The sequence below is a fragment of the Panthera pardus genome, unplaced genomic scaffold (genome assembly GCF_024362965.1).
Source record: "Panthera pardus isolate Hobbes unplaced genomic scaffold, ASM2436296v1 HiC_scaffold_17, whole genome shotgun sequence".
NCBI classification, from domain to species: Eukaryota; Metazoa; Chordata; class Mammalia; order Carnivora; family Felidae; genus Panthera; species Panthera pardus.
The window spans coordinates 71797140-71818118 of NW_026526732.1; the positions used below are offsets into that span (position 1 = coordinate 71797140).

At 34.6% G+C, this 20979-nt stretch overlaps 1 protein-coding gene across 1 annotated transcript in view; it reads left to right on the forward strand.

The window, feature by feature from the left end:
• The window catches only part of RNGTT (RNA guanylyltransferase and 5'-phosphatase), a 306404-nt gene that overhangs the window by 95786 nt on the left and 189639 nt on the right, over positions 1-20979 (forward strand). The window contains exons 10-11 of the mRNA XM_019442831.2: positions 4651-4722; positions 9927-10091. Coding sequence (XP_019298376.1) covers positions 4651-4722; positions 9927-10091 — 237 coding nt within the window. The remainder of the gene's footprint in view (positions 1-4650; positions 4723-9926; positions 10092-20979) is intronic.

The following is a 20979-nucleotide window of genomic DNA, read 5'->3' on the forward strand; positions in this document are numbered from 1 at the left end:
ATTTTAGATGGTTGTTTGTGGATTTTCTGTCGTGAAATTAGATCATAAAAACAAAAAAAACCCTGCTTAGTTTTTTAGGAAGAATATGAGGAAAGAAAGAATTTTTGGAATATTTTTGAGAATTAAAATTTTATAAAACACTCCATTATGTACCTGTAATCATCTTTTTAATTTAAAAAATTTTTTTAAAGTTTTATTTTTTCATTTTGAGGGAGAGAGAGAGAGCACGTGCGAGCGCACAAGCGGGGTAGGGGCAGAAAGAGAGGGAGAGAGAGAGAGAATCCCAAACAGGCACCATACTGTCAGTGCAGAGCCCGGTGCAAGGCTCAAAGTCATGAACCGTGAGATCATGACCATGAGTTGGCCGCGTAACCAATTGAACCACCCCAGTGTCTCTCTGTAATTATTGTTTAATGTCCTTTATCTCTTTTGTGTCCAAGTGCATAATTGAAGTTTTTTCCACTTAATGGCTATGATATGTAATATATTCTCTTGTCCTGTTCCCTTTGATCATAGTAGAGGGACATGGGACCAAGAAAGACCATATGGGTTACATGGGGATTATATTTATAATAAGGACATAATTTATACCTATAGATTTTATGATTAAAATAATTGGCCTGTAACAAAATTTAAAGCAATAATGATTTAACAAAATTATTACTATTATTTTTTAAAATATAATTTATCGTCAAGTTTGCTAACATACCGTGTATACAGTGTCCTCTTGGTTTTGGGGTAGATTCCTGTGGTTCATTGCTTACATACAACACCCAGTGCTCATCGCAACAAGTGCCCTCCTCAATGCGCATCACCCATTTCCCCCTTTCCCCTGCTCCCCACATCAGATCTCAGTTTGTTCTCTGTATTTAAGAGTCTCTTATGGTTTGCCTCACTCTCTGTTTGAAATTATTTTTCCCCTTTCCTTCCCCCATGGTCTTCTGTTAAGTTTCTCAAGTTCCACATATGAGTGAAAATGTATGGTATCTGTCTTTTTCTGATTGACTTATTTAACTCAGCATAATACCCTTCAGTTTCATCCACGTTGTTGCAAGTGGTAGGATTTCATTCTTTCTCATTGCCAAGTAGTATTCCATTGTATATATAAACCACATCTTTTTTATCCATTCATCAGTTGATGGACATTTAGGCTCTTTCCATAATTTGGCTGTTGTTGAAAGCACTGCTCTAAACATTGGAGTGCATGTGCCCTTATGAATCAGCACTCTTGTATCCTTTGGATAAATTCTGAGTACTACTATTGCTGGGTCATAAGGTAGTTGTATTTTTAGTTTTTTGAGGAACCTCTGCACTGTTTTCCAGAGCAGCTGCACCAGTTTGCATTTTTACCAACAGTGCAAGAGGGTTCCCATTTCTCCACATCATTGCCAGCATCTGTTATTTCCTGAGTTGTTAATTTAAGCTGCTCTGACTGGTGTGAGGTGGTATCTCAGTGTGGTTTTGATTTGTATTTCCCTGATGACAAGTGGCATTGAGCATCTTTTCATGTGTCTGTTGGCCATCTGGATGTCTTCTTTGGAAAAGTGTCTGTTCATGTCTTCTGCCCATTTCTTCAGTGGATTATTTGTTTTTTGGGTGTTGAGTTTGGTTAAGTTCTTTATAGATTTTGGATATCAACCCTTTATCCGATATGTCGTTTGCAAGTATCTTTTCCCATTCTGTCAGTTGCCTTTTAGTTTCGTTGATTGTTTCCTTTGCAGTGCAGAAGATTTTTATCTTGATGAGGTCCCAATATTCATTTTTGCTTTTAATTCCCTTGCCTTTGGAGCAAGAAATTGTTGCGGCTGAGGTCAAAGAGGTTGTTGCCTGTTTTCTCCTCTAGGGTTTTGATGGTTTCCCGTCTCACATTTAGGTCTTTCATCAATTTTGAGTTTCTTTTTGTGTATGGTGTAAGAAAGTGGTCTAGTTTCATTCTTTTGCATGTTGCTGTCCAGTTCTCCCAGCACCATTTGTTAAAAAGACTCTTTTTTCCATTGGATACTTTTCCTGCTTTGAAAGGTTGGTTGGCCATACATTTGTGGGTCCAATTCTGGGGTCTGGGGTCTTCGTCGTCGTCTTCTTCTTTTTTTAATCTTTATTTTTGAGAGAGAGAAAGAGCGCAAGCAGGGGAGGAACAGAGAGAGGAGACACAGAATCTGAAGCAGGTTCCAGGCTCTGAGCTGTCTGCACAGAGCCCGACATGGGCTCAAACCCACGAACTACGAGATCATGACCTGAGCCGAAGTCGGACGCTTAAGTGACTCAGCCACCCAGGCGCCCCTCTGGGGTCTCTATTCTATTCCATTGGTCTATGTGTCTGTTTTTGTGCCAATACCATACTGTCTTCATGATTACAGCTTTGTAGTAGAGGTTAAAGTCTGGGATTGTGATGCATCTTGCTTTGGTTTTCTTTTTCAACATTACTTTGACTATTTGGGGACGTTTGTGGTTCTATAAAATTTTAGGACTGTTGTTCTAGCTTTGAGAAGAATGCCGGTGTAATTTTGATTGGGATTTCGTTGAATGTGTAGATTGCTTTGGGTAGTATTGAAAATTTAACAGTATTTATTCTTCCAATCCATGAACATGGAATATTTTTCCATTTCTTTGTGTCTTCTTCAATTTCCTTCATAAGTTTTCTGTGGTTTTCAGCATACAGATCTTTTATATCTTTGGTTAGGTTTATTCCTTGGTATTTTATGGTTTTTGGTGCAATTGTAAATGGGATCAATTTCTGGATTTCTCTTTCTGTTGCTTCATTATGGGTGTATAGAAATGCAACCTATTTTTGTACATTGATTTTGTATCCTGTGACTTTGTTGAATTCATGTATCAGTTCTAGCAGTATTTTGATGGAGTCTGTCGGGTTTTCCGTGTATATAGTATCATGTCTGCGAAAAGTGAAAGTTTGACTTCTTCTTTGCCAAATATGATGCTTTTTATTTCATTTTGTTATTTGCTGAGGCTGGGACTTCCAACACTATGTTAAACTACAGTGGTGAGAGTGGGCATCCCTGTCATGTTCTTGATCTCACGGGGGAAGTTCTCAGTTTTTCCCCATTGAGGATGATACTAGCTGTGGGCTTTTCATATATGGCTTTTATGATGTTTAAGTATGTTCCTTCTATCCTGACTTTTTTGAGGGTTTTTATTAAGAAAGGATGTTGTATTTTATCAACTGCTTATTCTGCATCTATTGACAGGATCATATGGTTCTTACCCTTTCTTTTATTAATGTGATGTATCACATTGATTGATTTGTGAATATTGAACCAGCCCTACAGCCCAGGAATGAATCCCACTTGATCATGGTGAATAATTCTTTTTATATGCTGTTGAATTCGATTTGCTAGTATCTTGTTAGGAATTTTTGCATCCATGTTCATCAAGATATTGGCCTGTAGTTCTCCTATTTTGTGGGGTCTCTGTCTGGTTTGGGAATCAAAGTAATGCTGGCTTCATAGAATGAGTCCAGAAGCTTTCCTTCCATTTCTAGTTTTTGGAACAGCTTGAGAAGGATAGGTATTAACTCTTCTTTAAATGTCTGGTAGAATTCCCCTGGGAAGCCAGCAGGCCCAGGTGTCTTTTTTTGTTGGAAGATTTTTGATAACTGATTCAATTTCTTCACTAGTTATGAGTCTGTTCAAATTTTCTATTTCTTCCCATTTGAGTTTTGGTAGTGTGTGGGTGTCTAGGAATTTGTTCACTTCTTCCAGTGGTCCAGTTGTCCTGTTTGTTGGCATATAATTTTTCATTGTATTCTCTGATAATTGTTTGTATTTCTGAGGGGTTGGTTGTGATAAGTCCAATTTCATTCGTGATTTTATCTGTTTGGGTTCTTTCTCTTTTCTTTTTGAGAAGTCTAGCGAGGGGTTTATCAATTTTGTTTATTTTTTCAAAAAAACTAGCTCTTAGTTTCATTGATCTGTTCTACTGTTTTTTTAGATTTTGTATTATTTCTGTTATGATTATAACATTTAATATAATGTTATATTATATGTTAATTATTATTAACATATATTAATATATTAATAAATATATTAATGTTATATTAAATGTTAATATAACATATAATAATTTCTGTTATGATTATAATCATTATTTCTCTTCTTCTGCTGGCCTTGGGGTTTCTTTGCTGTTCTGCTTCTAGTTCCTTTAGGTGTGCTGTTAGATTTTGTATTTGGGATTTGACTTGCATGAGGATTATATTTATAATAAGGACACCATTTTACTTATAGATTTTATGATTAAATAATTGGCCTGTAACAAAATTTAAAGCAGTAATGATTTAACAAAATTATTTTTAAAAATGTTCCTCATATTTAGAATTAAAATTTATAGTTCCTTTGTTCTAATAGCTGGTTAGTAATTCAAACATGAAACAAAATGTAGCATAGTAATTCAAATAGTAAAAGCATAATGAGATATTGTCATATCATTTTCTTTTAGTGCAGAATAAATTCATGACAGGGAGTTTTGGAATGCAGACAGTGTATTGATCTGGGTATAAGTGTGTTCACTTTAATGTTTCATCAGGTTGTATATTATATGATTTATGTACTTGCTGTGTGTACATTACGTTTGAATCAAATTAAAGAAATTGCCATTAAAATATGAAGAAACTTACCTTCTTTTCTTTTCTCTTTCAAGGAAATGATTATTGACAGAGTAAATGGACAGGCTGTTCCTAGGTATTTGATATACGACATAATTAAATTCAATGTAAGTACCTTTTATAGTTTATAAAATTGCCCTTGAGATAATAGTTATATTTTTACACATAAAAAATGTTACTGCCAGGGTCCCTTGGTGGCTCAGTCAGTTAAGTGTCTGACTTCAGCTCAGGTCACGATCTCAGGGTTTGTGAGTTCAAGACCCGTGTCAGGCTCTGTGCTGACAGCTCAGAGCCTGGAGCCTGCTTCAGATTCTGTGTCTCCCTGTTTCTCTCTGCTCCTCCCCCGCTTGCACTCTGTCTCTCTCTTTCTTAAAGATAAATAAACATTAAAAAATTTTTTAAAAAGTGTTATTGCCTTAGAGATAGTAGGAAAGAAAAATTGTGACTGAGGTTACTCATATGAAATCTTAATAATTTTTTACATTTCTTTGTCTTTAGAGTTTTTTTAGATACTTCAGGTGAGTAAAGAAAAATAGTTTAACTGATAAATAAGACAGCATTTTATAGGATGTAAACTCTTGGTTTTAGTTATTCTATACCCACTTAAAAAAACAAATCCACAAATTTTATTACTGTTACTTAAAAAAAAGAGAGAGAAGCTGATTATGGGTGTTGAGCATGTAACTTGGGGGCATAAATATGTTATTCATGAGTACAGGCAGGAAACTTAAAACAAAATATAAAATTCTGTTATAAACAGATATCAAAAAATAGGAATTACATTCTCTACCCATGCTATAGTTTTAGACCAGCCCCCAAATCTGCCTGTTTAGTTTAATTTTAGTATCACTGTCTAGATTATTTAGACAATACAAGATGACTCTATAAATGCAAGAAACTCTTTCAACAGTGTACACCTACGAAAAGGTATAATCATTTCTCTAGACATACATTATTCAAATTGCATAGTCATTTAGTATTCAAAGCAGACCAAAAGCAATTAAGAATTCTGGACTTAAAAGTGTTGTCTAAGTATTACGATTTTGAAGATTTATAACAAATTTTTAAAAGTTCTCTTTTGGGGTATGTATTTTACTTATTATTATTTTTTGAAGCTTATTTATTTTGAGAGAGAGAGTGCACATGCATATGAGTAGGGGGTGGCAGACAGAGACGGAGAGAGAGAGAGAATCCCGAGCAGGCCCTGAGCTGTCAGCACAGAGCCTGACGCTGGGCTCGATCTCATGAACTGTGAGATCATGACCTGAGCTGAAACCAAGAGACGAACGTTCAACTGACTGAACCACCCAGGCACCCCTGGGGTATGTATTTTAAATTACAGTATCAAGATTCAGGATTGCATTAATCCAGGTTACTTTAAAAAGGCATTTTTTTTCCCTGGAAATTTTCAATATCTATATCTATATCTATATTCAATATATATATTTGTGTTTGTGATTACTGTATTCCTCAAAAGTAATGCTTTCCAGAATTGACTATTCTTATCACAGATTTTGGAATAATGTTCATTGGCCCATAATGAGACATAAAGGGTGGTGGTTGCATTGTTTTGTTGTGATTGGGGAAGTTTTGTCTTCTTTGCTTTTTGACATTGAGCTCTGCTTTAATATGTGTTCAGTGCAGGTTCACTTCTTAGCCTGGGAACTTTGACAATAGCCTTCTAATTCTTTAAAAAATAAATATGAGAAGTTTCAGTGTATACAAAAGTATAGAGAATAATTTAAGGAATATACATGTATTAACCACCAGATATGTTGAAGCTTAACATTTTGTCATTTTTACCTATTTTTTAAGATAAGAAATAAATCATTACAGATCTAGTAGAAGTTTCTTGTGCACACCTCTCTCATCGAAAACAGGACGACCTTTTACGCAGAAGAAACTTCTACCCTGTATTTGATATTTGTTATTTTCATGAACGTTTTTAATACCTGTACTGTCTATGTGTGTGTCCATAAAATAATATGGTATTGTGGTGAGAGGTTTCTAGTGTTATATAAATGCCATTGTACTGTACTGTGGTACTCAGCATTTTGGTCCACATTATTTTGTTGAGATTTATCTGTATTAATACATATAGGTTTAGTTCATTCACTTTAATTAGTATTGAGTATTAATTTGCATAAACATATAAAAATTTTTTTTCCTTTTGAACATTTGGGTTTCCATATTTTGCTGTTATACAACTATTGAACAGTTTTATATATTCTTGTGTGCATATCAGAGTTTGTCTAGGACAGTTTTCATTCTTGGGATGTAAACACCTGAGATGTGTTTTTAAAAAGTACAGTTCCTCACTCCTGCCTATGATATAGAAACCTACATCACAGAGATTCTGAATTGGCAACTTGAGGTGTATTTGCTACCTTCTTGAATTCCTCTCAGAAGTAGGTGTAACAGCTTACCACAGTTGGTATTATCAGACTTGAAAATTTTTGCTAATTGGATGCGTATGAAATGGTATTTCATCTTTTTTTAATTTGCTTTTCCCATATTACTAATGAAGTTAAGGCATTTCAAACGTTCATTTTTACTTATTTGGATTTTTTAGTGTGTGATTTAATTGTAAGTTGAATAATTTTCTAATTTTGTTATTTGGTTGTCAATCTTAATGTGTAGGAATTAATTATTCTGGATTCTAATACTTTTTGGTTATGTATGTGACAGTATCTTTTGCAGATTAGTATCTAATGATGCACAGAAGTTTTTCATTTTAATGAAATCAAACTTACTGGACTTGAAAGTTTGTGCTTTTGCATCCCGTTTAGGAAATTCATCCATATTTTGCTGTGATATGATTAGGTTATGCTTTAACTCTCTAGGGCTGTAATTATTTACTCAATAAATATTTATTGAGTGCCTATTGCCATATTTCATTGGTTTTAAAGTCACATTTCCCCCCACATTTCTGATATTAGTATATATTTATAATTGAAACCATCATATATTTAATTCCTTAATTTAATATGGAGCCTTGATGATTAGCCAGCTTATTTTGAATCACGAAGTCAAGGTCACTATTAGAAAAAAGTAATTTTTTTAAATAATTGTTAAAAATCCTTTTAGTTCCCTTATTTTGTACAAGAATTTCATTAATCATCTTTTATATGTATTGTTCTAGGTATTGGATATGCATAGGTGAATAAGACATAATTTCTGGCTTTCAGGGAGTTTGTAATAGAGTACACTGGCCTCCAAAGAAGGCTGTTATCACAGATTTGAGAAGAATTTTTCATGTTTGTGTTTATGTATTCAGTTTTTGTCTGTGTTATAACATACAGTTGTACATGTATGCAATTCATTAGAAATTAACATGCATATATTATAAACATTTGTTAGGTATGTATTTAGATTGGGTACAAAATCAAGAGAAATTTGTGGGCCACTGGACTCATGGACGAGGAATAAATGTAAAGAATTATGATAGTATAACAACAATGCAGGTATGTTAGGGATATAGAAATGTATGAAAGGCACTAGAGAAGTGAGAGTATTTCAGTTTAGCCAGGGTGTAGTTGAGTTACTGAAGTGTTGACTTGCAGATAGAGAAAGTTACATGGATTAATTTTGAAGGATAGAATCATGGATGTCAGGAGCATTGGGTGGTTGTTAGTGTACTTGATGTCTGAGGAGATATGGGACACAGCAGGAAATGCAAATGGATTGGGGTCAGGTGACTTGAATAAGGCATTTTAGCTTAGTTCTGTAATAGGGCACTCTTGATTCGTTTTAGTTATGTTCATGATAGGCTCACACTTTTATTGTTTTGAAAGATGAACCACAGTGGCAGCTTAGATAGTATTTTGAAGTGAGAAAGAATTCAAAACTAGAAGGCCAGTTAGTTAATAGTTACTGAGTTCTTCCTGTTGTCTGTTTTCAATGATTTACCATCTATCAACTGCCTCCTTTAGTATAGGCAGCATAGATTTGCAGATGAACCTGCTTTCAGCTTTTTCTTGTTGCTTTGATGAATTTATGTATACATACTTTGAAGTGAAAAGTATTTAGGAGAGAATTAAGACAACTTACATATTTGTAAACAGTTGTTAGGCTTTTTATTTAAAAAAGGAGGACTTACTTGTTCCACATTAATTTTATAGGGATCTGAATTCATCTAATAGGTATAATAAGTAAGCCTAACATTTTAGGTTTTTCAGCCTTATTGATGATGTAGGTGGTATGGGAAAGATTACACATGAACTTTGTGATCATTGACTAACATTTCTTCAATACATACCTTTTACAAACAGTTGTATGCCTTTATGTAAAGGGAACATATACTACCTCATATCTAGGGCTTATTATTCTTTGCTGAGTATCAAAATTGTCATCCTTTCAAAGCTGAGAAAAAGTCATTCTCAAGGCATATTTAATGTCTACAGCTTAAGCAAATGCTGCCACCCTTTTGTAAGCATTAGGTTGTATAAACGTTATGTTGGGTGATATAGATTAGGGAAGAGGAAGAAGATGAAAAGGTGAGAAAAATTCATGGAAGGGTGTCCCATCTGCAAAATAAAAAAGAGGGGTACTTGATATGAGGTGATGTTACTTATCTGGATGATACTGTCACCAGATGAAATGTTATAAACTATATTTGTCTATACCATTTGGATAGTTTAAGCCCCTACCTTCAATTTATGTAAAAAGTATATGCACTCTTTTTATTCCATGGTTCAAATCATAGATACCACTTATATGGACCATGTTGTATATATACTGTATATAGAGAACTTTATAACTGTATAATTGAATATATTATGGAAACTTTGTTCTAGATTAGTTTTCAGAGTTGAGAATGTATTTGTCTAATAATTATTTTCTACTTGTTGATGTATTAGCACTTTAAGCAACAAAAAACATTATAGGCGACTGTGTTGCTTATTTTGATATGTTATTTGCTTATACTTTCCTGAATTATGTGGATTTTAGTTTTATACCGGTTTTATTTGTTCATATAATTGTACTAATTCAAATAATAAAAATGATTAGTCAGTATATTAACACTTTAATTCAGATGTGAAAACTTCAGTTTATATTGGAGAATATCGTATCATTCTTATACTATTTCATGCATTTATAATTTAAATAACTCTTGTGTGTCTATATGTGTGTGTTTAGGTGTGTTTATTAGTCAAATTAGGACTGACATGTGGTTGTGCAGTCTGTGCACTGGACAACTTTAAAGATGCTCCTTAGATAGACTGCTATGTACATTGTGACGGCTTTAATAATTATGCTGATAAAATAGTTTTTAGTATTGAAATTGAAATAATTGTCTCATTTGATTCAGGCACAGCCAGTTGGAGATTGTGATTTTAATATTCGTCTGCAGTGTATAGAAAGAGAAATAATAAGTCCTCGACATGAAAAAATGAAGACTGGGCTCATTGACAAAACACAGGAACCATTTAGTGTCAGAAATAAGCCATTTTTTGACATCTATACTTCAAGAAAGGTAAAATTTTCTAATTAGTCCTTACAGTGTGTCATAATTCAGTTTGTGAGAGGATTATGAATGACATATTACTGCCCAGTTGTCTTGATTTTTCCAGAAATTATTTTAATTGAATATAGCACTATTCTGGACAAACTTGTGCAGTTCCCAAGTCTTCTCCAGAGTAAGATTCTCAGTGATGGAAACTTAAACTAGGTTCCTTTCTTGTTTCTCATAATAGTTTTTGATTCATGGCTGTTGGTCTATGTTATGTTTTTTAAAAAGCTGTAGACAGTAAAGAATGAGATAGAGTGAAAATTACCTGTTATGCCTTCTGAAGGTCACCAACCACCAGTGGTTGGTACTTACTCCTATTTAAAAAATCATTTGCATATGTACATATATTGAGGGTTTTCTTTTGTTTCTTTCTGTTGTTTTGACACTTAAAATGCATCATTCTGGGATTGTTGTTTTCTTTACCTAACAGTGTGGCTTGGAAATATTTCCAGGTTAGTGCTTAGAGATTTGTCTCATTATTTTTAACTACTACATAGTATTTGACAGTAAAGATGCACCATGAAATTATTATATTTTGGAGAAGGGGTGGTTATGATAGAATAATATAGGAAGTATAGCAACATCTGCAAGTATGCGTTTTAAACTCTTTTCTAATATAATCCCACATGCTAGATGATGTAAATTTTTGTAGTATTTTACCTGCTTCTGCTCATGTCCACTTAATTTGGAATGAGCCCTTGGATATAATAGCTACAGTAATCCCAGCACTGTCCAGTGCCTATCATTTTTCATGTCAATGAATACGAAGTTATTATTCTATTTTTATGGAATTTTTGCATAACACCTGCTTGGCATGGAACTCTTGGTTGATCCCTGCTGCCATGATCTTCCCACAGCTCACTGCTTGCCTTTTGTGTCTGTTTTGGCAGCAGGGATGTTAAAGGGGTATCTATTTCTGTGCCCTGCCCAATCTGTAGGGTAAGGGTAAGGATAAGGTTGATAGACACTTAACATGGACTATGTCATTAGTGAAAATTTGCTAACTGGAGCAATGCATTCTTATAGAAACACTTTCTAAATTATAAATCAGTGTAAAAGTTGAGCAGAGGCCACATGGTTTCAGTTTGCATTCATTTTTTAAAAAAACTAACTTGACAGCTTGTGCTGTCATAATTCAAGTTCAACATTTAAGAAAATGTCTTAGATCATACAGTTTCTTTAGTTACAATCAGTGCTACTTAGAAATATTTGCAGTGGATTACTATTAGAACTGTTCTTAAGGGATGTGAAGCAGTTAGGTTGAACAACTTTTCATGTAGTTTTTCACTAGAAAACCCTGTTGTTGTTTTTTTAAACACTTAGCTTATATAACCCCTAAAAAATTCTAAGATACTCTTTTTTTTAAAGGAATTCTAGGGGTGCCTGCGTGGCTCAGTCAGTTAAGTGTTAGACTCTTGATTTCGGCTCAGGTCATGATCTCACAGTTCATGAGTTCGAGCCCCACATCAGGCTCTGCACTGACAGCACGGAGCTTGCTTGGGATTCTGCCCCTCCCCTGCTGACGTGCGCGTGTGCATTCTCTCTCAAAATAAGTAAACTTAAAAAAAAAATTAAAAGAATTCTAGTATGTGGAATTTTAAGTATAACTTCCTCCTCTCATTTTCCAGTTCTGTTGTTTTTTTTTTGTTGTTTCATGTAATAAAGAAGAAAAGCACATTTTGTAGCAGAGTTGGTCTAAAGGGTAAGACTACAGCAACACCAGTTATAGGATAGTAGCTACATGTAACAGATGATTGCTGTAGAGATTCTTATTATTTTTATCATTACTAATGGGAATGGGTGAGATAGTGATATTATGAATAATAAAGCATTTTTGAGAGAATTATGTATCATTTTTTTATGAGGAATGCTAGTTTTTATGTGGATTTAAACAAAATTTACAACTATGAAGAATGCACAGAAATGTGTAGAATAATAGAATTTTATTTCTATATATCTTTAAAATCTTGGAGATAACTTTGATTTTAGGACTTAACATAGCTCTGTTAACAACCTACTCATTTTGTCATTTGATCTGTCAAGTCCAGTGAAGAGATAATGAGTTGTTCAGTTTTTAACTTTAGTATACATAATTAGAATACAGCATCCAAAATAGTAAAAACAAATAGCAGCTTCTCAGATTACAGCTTATTTGTATTTACAGCTTGTTTGTATTTACAGCTTGAAGGCCAATTAAAAAAGAATTATTTGAATGGATTAATATGTTTATAAAATTTTTAAAGTCACACAGCAAAAAGTTTCTATGAAAGTTTTCTATTCATTTATCACATCAGAAGAATAACCATTGCCATTAGCTTATAACTGTATCCATCAGAATTTTCCTATGCATATATAAGCAAATACATTTACTATTCTTACCAACCTTATCCAAGAGATGATTCTTAACACACCATTCTATGCTTTTATTCTTTCTTTCTTTTATTCTATTCTTTGCTTTTTTTACTTAATATATTTTGAGTCCCCTTACCCCAGTATTGGTATGTAGAGATAGTCCCCCCCTTTCCTTTTTTTTTCACAGATGCAAAGATTTTCATCTTATCAGTACCATAATTTAAGTATTCCATAGTCTTAGACATTTGAGTTATTTTTAGACATTGGAGTTATTTTTAGTCACTTGATAGGTTTTTGTTTGTTTTGTATATGAATATCCAATTATTTCTGCACCAGTTATTGAAGAGACTGCCCTTTTTTCATTGACTTGCTTTTTGCACCTTTATGAAAACTAAGTTGTCATGGAATGTCTGGGTCTTTTTCTAGATTCTGTTCTGTTCCCTTGATTGTATTTGTCTGTCTTTACACTAGTACCACACTGTCTTGATTACGTTTCAGATTAAACCTTGAAATGAGATAGGATTAACCTTCCAACTTTCTAGGCCTTAGCATTTTCATGTGAATTTTAGAATAAGTTTGTCAGTATCTACGAAGTGCATGCTGGGATTTGGATTGGAATTGCATTGAATATATAGATCAATTTGGGGGAGAAGATTTGATACCCTAACAGTGTTGAGTTTTCCAGTTTATCAAACTGGTATTTCTCTCCTTTTATTTAGGTCTTTAATTTCAGAAAATTTTTCCGTTTAAACAGATGAACATAAGGGAAGAAAAGCAAAAATAATATAAAAACAGGGAGGGGGACAAAACATAAGATACTCTTAAATACAGAGAACAAACTGAGGGTTGCTGGAGGGGTTGTGGGTGGGGGGATTGGCTAAATGGGTGATAGGCATTGAGGAGAACACTTGTTGGGATGAGCACTGGGTGTTATATGTAGGGGATGAATCACTGGATTCTACTCCTGAAATCATTATTGCATGATATGCTAACTAACTTGGAGTAAATTAAAAAAATAAAATAGAAAAAAAAGAAATTTTTGTGGTTTTACTCATCTGACTTCTTTCAGATTGATTTCATACTCTTTGATATATTATAAATAGTATTTAAATTTTTCAATTTTTAATTGTTGATAACATATAGTAATACATTGATTTTTGTATATTGATTTTTTCTTGCAGTCTTGCTAACTCACTTATTACTTTACTAGATTATGTTTTTAATTATTTATTTTTGAGAAAGAGAAAGAGAAAGAGAGAGAGAGAGAGAGAAAACACAAGTGGGGGAGGGGCAGAAAGAGAGGGAGACACAGAATCTGAAGCAGGCTCCAATCTCTTAGCTGTCAACACAGAGCCTGACATGGGGCTTGAACCCACGAAGTATAAGATAATGACCTGAGCTGCAGTCAGACTCTTAATGAACTGAGCCACCCAGGTTCCCATGTACTAGCTTTTTATAGATTCCATCATATCTTTTTACATAGACAGTCATGTCCTCTGCAAAACAAAACAAAACAAAACAAAAAAGGGCACATTTAGTTTTCCTTTCCAATCTGGATACCTTTTTATTTTTTCTCTTTTTATACTGGCTAAGAGCCTCTTATTTAATGTTGAATACAGGTAGTGAGAGTGATACAGCCATATTTATTCCTTTTCTTTGGAGCAGGAAAAGTCTATTTTAACTATTAAGGGTGCTGTTACCTGTAGGACTTAGCAGATGCCTTTTATACAAGTTTTTAAATTTGAAAGCTGTTGATTTGGGGGGCACCTGGGTGGCTCAGTCAGTTAAGCATCCAATTTTGGCTCAGGTCATGATCTCACAGTTGTTGGGTTTGAGCCTTGTGTTGGGTTCTGTGCTGACAGCTCAGAGCCTGGAGCCTGCTTGGCTTTCTGTGTCTCCCTCTCTCTCTCTGCCCCTCCCCTGCTAGTACTCTCTCTCTTTCTCTCTGTCTATCTCTCTCTCTCTCTCAAAAATGAATAAAAACATTAAAAAGCATTTTTAAAAATAAGAAAAAAAAGAAAGCTGTTGATTTTGGTATACAGACTTTATTTTTCCAGTTCTCACTATATTTTGTTGTTTATAATAATTCTTCAGTTGATTCTCTTGGATTTTCTAGGTATTCAATCATATTAAGTATAAATAGACACAGTTTTATTCTTTAGATTTTTAATATATTTTTCTCTTGTCTGATTCAGTTATGCATGAATACAGATTTAAATTGTAGTGATAGTTATAGGGATCTTGTTCTTGATTTGCATGGCGGTACTTCTAGTGTTGCTTACAAGTATATGTTGCCTCTGAGTCTGAAATCTATTTTATCAGGTTAAACAAGTATCTGGTTCTATTTTGCTGAGTTGTTTTACTTTTAAAAGCTGAAAGATTTATGCAGTCCGAAGAGAAACCAGAATATTGAGTTGTTTTACTTTTACTCAAGAATAGGTATTTATGGGGCGCCTGGTAGCTCAGTCAGTTGGGCGTCCTACTCTTGATTTTGGCTCAGGTCATGATCTCGTGGCTTGTGACATTGATCTTCACATGGGGCTCTTTGCTGGCAGTGTGGAACTGGCTTAAGATTTTCTCTTCCTTTCTCTCTGCCCCTTTTCCCTGAGTGTGAGCTTTCTCCCAATGTAAATAAATAAACATTAAAAAAAAAGGTATTCAGTATTGCCAAATGACTTTTCATCTATAGATATAATACAATTATCTTTTTCTGTTAGATTTATTTATCTCATGAGTTATATGAAAATACGTCCTAATATGATAAGTCCTACTTAATGTATTGTTACTATTTTTGAAGACTTCATTATTATTGTTATTTCTTTTCTTTACAGCAGTTTGGTTCAAACTTTTTTTTTTTTTAAGTTTCACATTTTTATTTAAATTCAAGTTAGTTAACAGATAGTGTAGCATTGGTTTCAGGAGTAGAATTTAGTGATTCATCACTTACTTACAACACCCAGGGCTCATCACAGCAATTGCCTGCCTTGATCCTCATCACCCATTAAACCTATCCTCCTGTCCAGTTCCCTTCCAGCAACCCTTGGTTTGTTCTCGTTAGTTAAGAGTCTGTTTTCTGGTTTGCTTCTCTCTCTTTTCTCCCCCTATGTTCATTTGCTTTATTTCTTAAATTCTGAATATAAGTGAAATCATATGGTATTTGTCTTTCTCCGACTTATTTTGCTTTGCTTAGCATAATACTCTCTAGTTCCGTCCATGTTGTTACAAATGGTAAGATTTCATTCTTATGATGGCTGGGTGATATTCCGTTGTGTGTATGCATATATATACACCACATCTTCTTTATCCATTCATCAGTCAATGGACATTTGGGCTCTTTCCATAATATAGCTATTGTTGATAATGCTGCTGTAAACATTGGATTGCTTGTACCCCTTTGAATCTGTATTTTTGTATCTGTTGGGCAAATACCTAGTAGTGCCATGGCTGGATTATATTGTAGTTTCATTTTTCACTTTTAAGGAACCTCCATATTATTTTCCAGAGTGGCTGCACCGGTTTGTATCCCCACCAAGAGCATAAGGGAGTTACCCTTTCTCTGCATCCTTGCCAACATCTGTTGTTTCCTTGTGTTGTTAATTGTAGCCATTCTGACAGGTGTGAGGTGATATCTCATTGTAGTTTTGATTTGCATTTCCCTGATGATGAGTGATATTGAACATTTTTTTTCATGTGTCTTAGCTATCTGGATGTCTTCTTTGGAAAAATGTCTATCCATGCCTGCTGTCCATTTTAATTGGATTATTTTTTGGGGGTTTGAGTTTTATACATTGTTTATAGATTTTGGATACTAACCCTTTATCAGATATGTCACTTGCAAATATCTTCTCCCATTTCGAAGGTCGCCTTTTTAGTTTTGTTGGTTGTTTCCTTTTCTGTGCAGAGCTTTTTATTGTGAAGTCCCAATAAGTTCATTTTTGCTTTTGTTTCCCTTGCATCAGGAGACATATCTAGTAAGAAGTGGCTATGGGTGATAGCAAAGAGGTTACTGCCTGTGTTCTTCTCTCAGATTTTGGTGGTTTTCTGTCTCGCATTTAGGTCTTTTATCCATTTTGAGTTTATTTTTGTGTACGGTGTAAGAAAGTGGTCCAGTTTTATTCTTCTGCATGTTGCTGTCCAGTTTTCCCAGCACCATTTGTTGAAGAGACTTTTTTCCATTGGCTACTCTTTCCTGCTTTGTCAAAGATTAGTTGACCATATTGTAGTGGATCCATTTCTGGATTTTCTATTCTGTTCTATTCATCTCTGTGTTGTTTTTATGCCAGTACCATACTGTCTTTTATCACTTCAGCTTTGTAATATGATTTGAAGTGTGGAATTGTGATGCTTACAGCTTCGCTTTTCTTTTTCAAGATTGCTTTGGCTATTTGAGATCTTTTTGGATTCCATACACATTTTTGGATTGTTCTAGCTCCATGAAAAATGCTGTTGGTCTTTTGATAGGGATTGCATTAAATGTGCAGATTGCTTTGGGTAGTGTAGATATTTTAACAATATTTGTTCTTCCAATCCATGAGCATAGAATGTTTTCCCATTTCTTTGTGTTATCTTCAGTTTCTTTCTTCAGTGTTCTATAGTTTTGGGAGTACAGATTCCTTACCTCCTTGTTAGGTTTATTCCTAGGTATCCTATGGTTTTTGGTGGAACCGTAAATGAGATTGATTCCTTGATTTCTCTTTCTGCTGCTTCATTATTGGTATGTAGAAATGCAACAGATTTCTAGATACTTATTTTGTATCCTGCAACTTTACTGAATTAGTGTAGCAGTTCTAGTAATTTTTTGGTGGAGTTTTTCATGTTTTCTACATAGATTGTCATGTTGTCTGCAAATAGTGAAAGTTTGACTTCTTCCTTGCTGGTTTGGATGCCTTTTATTTCTTTCTGTTTTCTGATTGCTGAGGCTAGGACTTCCAGTTCTATGTTAAATAACAATGGTGAGAGTGGACATCCCTGTCTTGTTCCTGAACATAGAGGAAAAGCTCTCAGTTTTTCCTCATCGAGAATGATATTAGCTGTGGGTCTTTCATATATGGCCTTTATTATCTTGAGGTATGACCTTTCTGTTCCTACTTTGTTGAGGTTTTTATCAAGAATGGATGCTGTACTTTGTCAACTGCTTTTTCTGCATCTATTGAGAGGGTCATATGGTTCTTACCCTTCCTTTTATTAATGTGGTATATCATGTTGACTGATTTGCAAATATTAAACTTCCCTTGCAATCCAGGAATAAATCCTACTTGATTGTGGTAAATGATTCTTTTAATGTACTGTTGAATTCGATTTGCTAGTATTTTGTTGAGAATTTTTGCATCCAACTTTACCTGAGATATTGGCCTGTAGTTCTCTTTTTTTTAAGTGGAGACTTAGCTGGTTTTGGAATCAGGGTAATGCTGGCCTTGTAGAATAAATGTGTAAGTTTTCCTTCCATTTCTATTCTTTGGAACAGTTTGAGAAGAATAGGTATTAACTCTTCTTTAAATGTTTGTTAGAATTCCCCTGGGAAGACATCTGGCCCTGGACTTGTGTTTGTTGGGAGATTTTTGATAACTGCTTCAATTTCTTTACTGGTTATCAGTCTGTTCAAGTTTTCTATTTCTTCCTATTTCAGTTTTGGTAGTTTATGTTTATAGGAATTTATCCATTTCTTCTTGATTGCCCAATTTGTTGACATACAATTTTTCATGATGTTCTCTTATAATTGTTTGTATTTCTGTGGTGTTGGTTATGATTTTGCTCATTAGTGATTGTATTTATTTTGGTCCTTTCTCTTTTCTTTTTGATAAATTTGGCTACAGATTTAACACTTCTACTCTTTAAAGAACCAGCTCCTGGTTTCATTAATCTGTTCCACTGCTATTTGTTTTTTGTTTTTTTTTTTTCTATATCATTTATTTCTGCTCTAATCTTTATTATTTCCCTTCTTTTATGGGCTTTAGGCTTCACTTATTGTTCTTTTTCTAGCTCCTTTAGGTGTAAGGTTGGTTTGTGATTTTGAGAATTTTCTTGTTTCTTGGGGTAGGCCTATATTGCTATATACTTCTCTCTTATGATTGCTGCATCTCAAAGGTTTTCCACTGTCATGGTTTCATTTTCATTTGTTTCCATGTATTGTTGTATTTCTTCTTTAATTTCCTGGTTGACCCTTTCATTCTTCAGTAGGACATTCATTAAACTCCATGCATTTGTGGTCTTTGCAAATGTTTTCTTGTGATTCACTCCAAATTTCACAGCGCTGTGATTGGAAAACTTGTGTAATATGATCTGAATCTTTTTGTACTTGTTGAGGCCTAGTTGTTATCTGTTCTAGAGAATGCCCCATGTGCACTTGAAAGGAATGTGTATTCTGCTTTAGGATAAAATGTTCTGAATATAGCTGTTAAGTCCATCTGGTCCAGTGTGTGATTCAAAGCCATTATTTCCTCATTGACTTTCTGCTTAGATGATCTGTCCATTGATAAGTGGTATGTTAAAACTCCCCATTATTATTGTATTACTGTCAATGAGTTCCTTTCTGATTTTTATTTTATTTTTTTATTAAAATTATTTTAATGTTTTTTTTATTTCTGACAGAGAGAGTGAGTGAGAGCGTGGGGGAGGGGTAGAAAGCAAGGGTGACACAGAATCAGAAGCAGGTTCCAGGCTCTGAGCTATCAGACAGAGCCCAGTACTGGGCTTGAACCCATGAATCATGAGATTGTGACTCACGAGAGGCAGTGCCACCTCTTCCAGATGTGCTCCAAGAAGGGGGAACCATCTCTCCCAGTGCCTGCCAGGGCATCCTCAGACGGCACTGTCTGCTCCCAGGCTATCTGCCCTCCTTATCCACAGGAGCACTGCAGCGCCTGCTGGGTTCCACCACTGGCCACACCATGGGCCTCTAAAACTACACTCTTTGAGCTCCACTGGTTGTAAAAACTTCAGAAAATCAGCCTCTCTTGTTTTCCCAGTCAGTGGCTTTGGGGAGGTGTTTTCCTTGTGCGATCCCCTGTGTACTCCTCTTTCTCTCTCTCCCTTCCTCCCGTCTACAGCACCTGCAGTCTGTTTCTCTCCCAAACCATGTCTCTGCACTTCTGCCTTTCACAATGTGGCCTTTTCTCTTCCTCCAGTTGTGCAGTTTGTTCTATAGTCCTCAGATCTATTTCTTGGGTATTCAGAATGATTTGATATTTATCTAGCTGTGTTTGAGGGATGGGGCAAGCCCAGGGTCCTCCTACTACTCAGCCATCTTAGCTCCTTCTCTCTCAGCAAAATTTAAAGCAAGGTACAGAGATTTCACTTACATCTGCTGCCACCACATATGCATGGTTTTTCACATTATCAACATTACTCACTGGAATGTTACATTTGTTACCACTGATGAACACACATTGACACCATAATCACCCGAAGTCTAGTTTGCATTAGGATTTATTCTTGGTGTTGTACATTCTGTAGGTTTGAACAAGTATATTAATAACATATCCATCAGGATAGTGTCATACAGAGTATTTTCATTGCCGTACTTATCTATGCTCTGCTTAATCATCCCTCTCTTTCCCCTGTCCCTTGGCAAGTTCTGATTTTTTGTTTTACCTTTTCTAGAATGTCATATAGTTGGAATCATACTACTTTATTTTTTGAATCACACTATTTTAGATCGATTTCTTTAATTTATTAATATGCCATTAAGTGTTGTTTCTATGTCTTTTTCATGGCTTGATAGCTCACTTTTTAGTGCTGAGTAATATTACATTGTCTGGACGTGCCACAGTTTATTTATCCGTTCACCTACTGAAGGATTCTTGGTTGCTTCCACATTTTGGCAATTATGTATAAAGCTGCTGTGAACACCCACGTGTAGGTTTTGTGTGGATATAAATTTTCAACTTTTTTGAGTAAATACCAAAGAGCACAATAGTTCAGTTATATGGTAAGAGTATATTTAGTTTTGTAATCAACCGCCAAAATGGCTTACCATTTTGCATTCTTACTAGCAGTGAATGAGAGTTCCTGTTGTTCCACATCCTTCTCAGCATTTGATAATGTCAGTGTTTCAGATTTTGGCCATTCTAATAGGTGTGTAGTGATTATATATATATATATATATATATATATATATATACATATATATATATATATACACACACACACACACAAATAATTTTTTTTTTAATTTGCAATTCCATAATGACATATGATGTGGAGCATCTTTTCATATGCTTATTTTTCATCTCTATAGCTTCTTTAGTGATGTGTCTGTTAAGGTCTTTGACCTATTTTTTAATTGATTTGTTCATTTTGTTATTAAGAGTCTTTGGATATTTTGGATAAGAGTCCTTATTAGATGTGCTTTTTCAGATATTTTTTCCAGCATGTGTTTTGTTTTCTCAAACCACATGGATCATGGATCCATGTCTTGATGGATCCGTGTCTTTGGTGTTATATCTAAGAAGGCATCACCATACCCGAAGTTGTCTAGGTTTTGTCCTACCTTATTTTCTAG